This window comes from Galeopterus variegatus, unplaced genomic scaffold (assembly GCF_000696425.1).
Source record: "Galeopterus variegatus unplaced genomic scaffold, G_variegatus-3.0.2 Scaffold18, whole genome shotgun sequence".
NCBI lineage: Eukaryota > Metazoa > Chordata > Mammalia > Dermoptera > Cynocephalidae > Galeopterus > Galeopterus variegatus.
The window spans coordinates 1,564,156-1,565,105 of record NW_007726129.1 but is presented as its reverse complement, the minus strand read 5'-3'; the positions used below and the strand labels follow the sequence as shown (position 1 = coordinate 1,565,105).

The 950-nt window shown below is 65.5% G+C and overlaps 1 protein-coding gene across 1 annotated transcript in view; it reads left to right on the top strand.

The window, feature by feature from the left end:
* The first annotated feature begins 781 nt into the window (after positions 1–781).
* HSD11B2 (hydroxysteroid (11-beta) dehydrogenase 2) overlaps positions 782–950 on the top strand; it is a 6,606-nt gene continuing 6,437 nt past the window's right edge. The window contains exon 1 of the mRNA XM_008567794.1: positions 782–874. Coding sequence (XP_008566016.1) covers positions 782–874 — 93 coding nt within the window. The remainder of the gene's footprint in view (positions 875–950) is intronic.

Here is a 950-nt window from a genome sequence, read left to right as displayed (position 1 = left end):
CAACGATTCTACGACCTCCCAAGACCTGGAAAGGGCAGGGATGAGGAACTGGGTAAGGTCTGGAGGCCCACAGAAACCACAGACCCCCGCTGCCATGGGCTGCACCTACTCCCCTCAGCTTAGGGTCTGGCAGCCAGGTACTGGCACCAACTCCCAGTGCCTGGTAGGGCCCTGGCATGGATGCCAGGCACAGGGTGCCAGACACGGGGGTGGGCAGGGTGGGGGGCCGCCGGGCCACACACAAACGAAGACCTTCATATACACAGACAGTGAAATGCATCCACACTTAACGCCGCGTATTTATCCCCTGAGGATTCAGAGGAGCAGGGCAAGGCTCACCCTGTCCTAGAGGCTGCCCTCGCTGACTCCCCAGGTGTCCCCACTGGCCTGGCTCTTGGAGTGGAGGGTGAACAAGAGGTAACGGGTAGCCTAGACGCTTCTTCTGACTTCCCACCGCCCCTCCCCCGCCATACACTTGTGTGGCAGGACTGAACCCTGGAGGGAAGAGGGAAGCCAGAGACTCCCAAGAACCTGGGGCGGCCAGCCCGCTCCCCCGCCCTTGCCCCAGGCGGGTATCGTAGCCAAGAGCTACTCAGGTGTGAACGCGCGCGTTAGGTAGGGCGTGTCTGCCAGGCAGCGCACCGCGTGGGACTGCGACGCGTGTGCCGGCGGCGGCGGCAGCGGCGACCGGGCGAGGGCGGGCTGGTTCCCCGCGGTGTTCTGGCAGGCCAGGCGGCTGGGGCGGTGCAGTCAGTGTGGGGCTTCAGGAGGAAGACTCTGCATGTCTTCAGGTGTCCCGAGCAAGTGTGAGCTGGATGTGCTCACCTGGGAGCGGCAGTTCGGCGGCCATTGGCGCGTGGGTGGGGACACCGGGGTGAGCGGATGCAGGGCACCGGGGCTGACGACCGGCCCTTTCCCCAGCGCGGCCCGCCGCGAGACAGTTCCTCTTC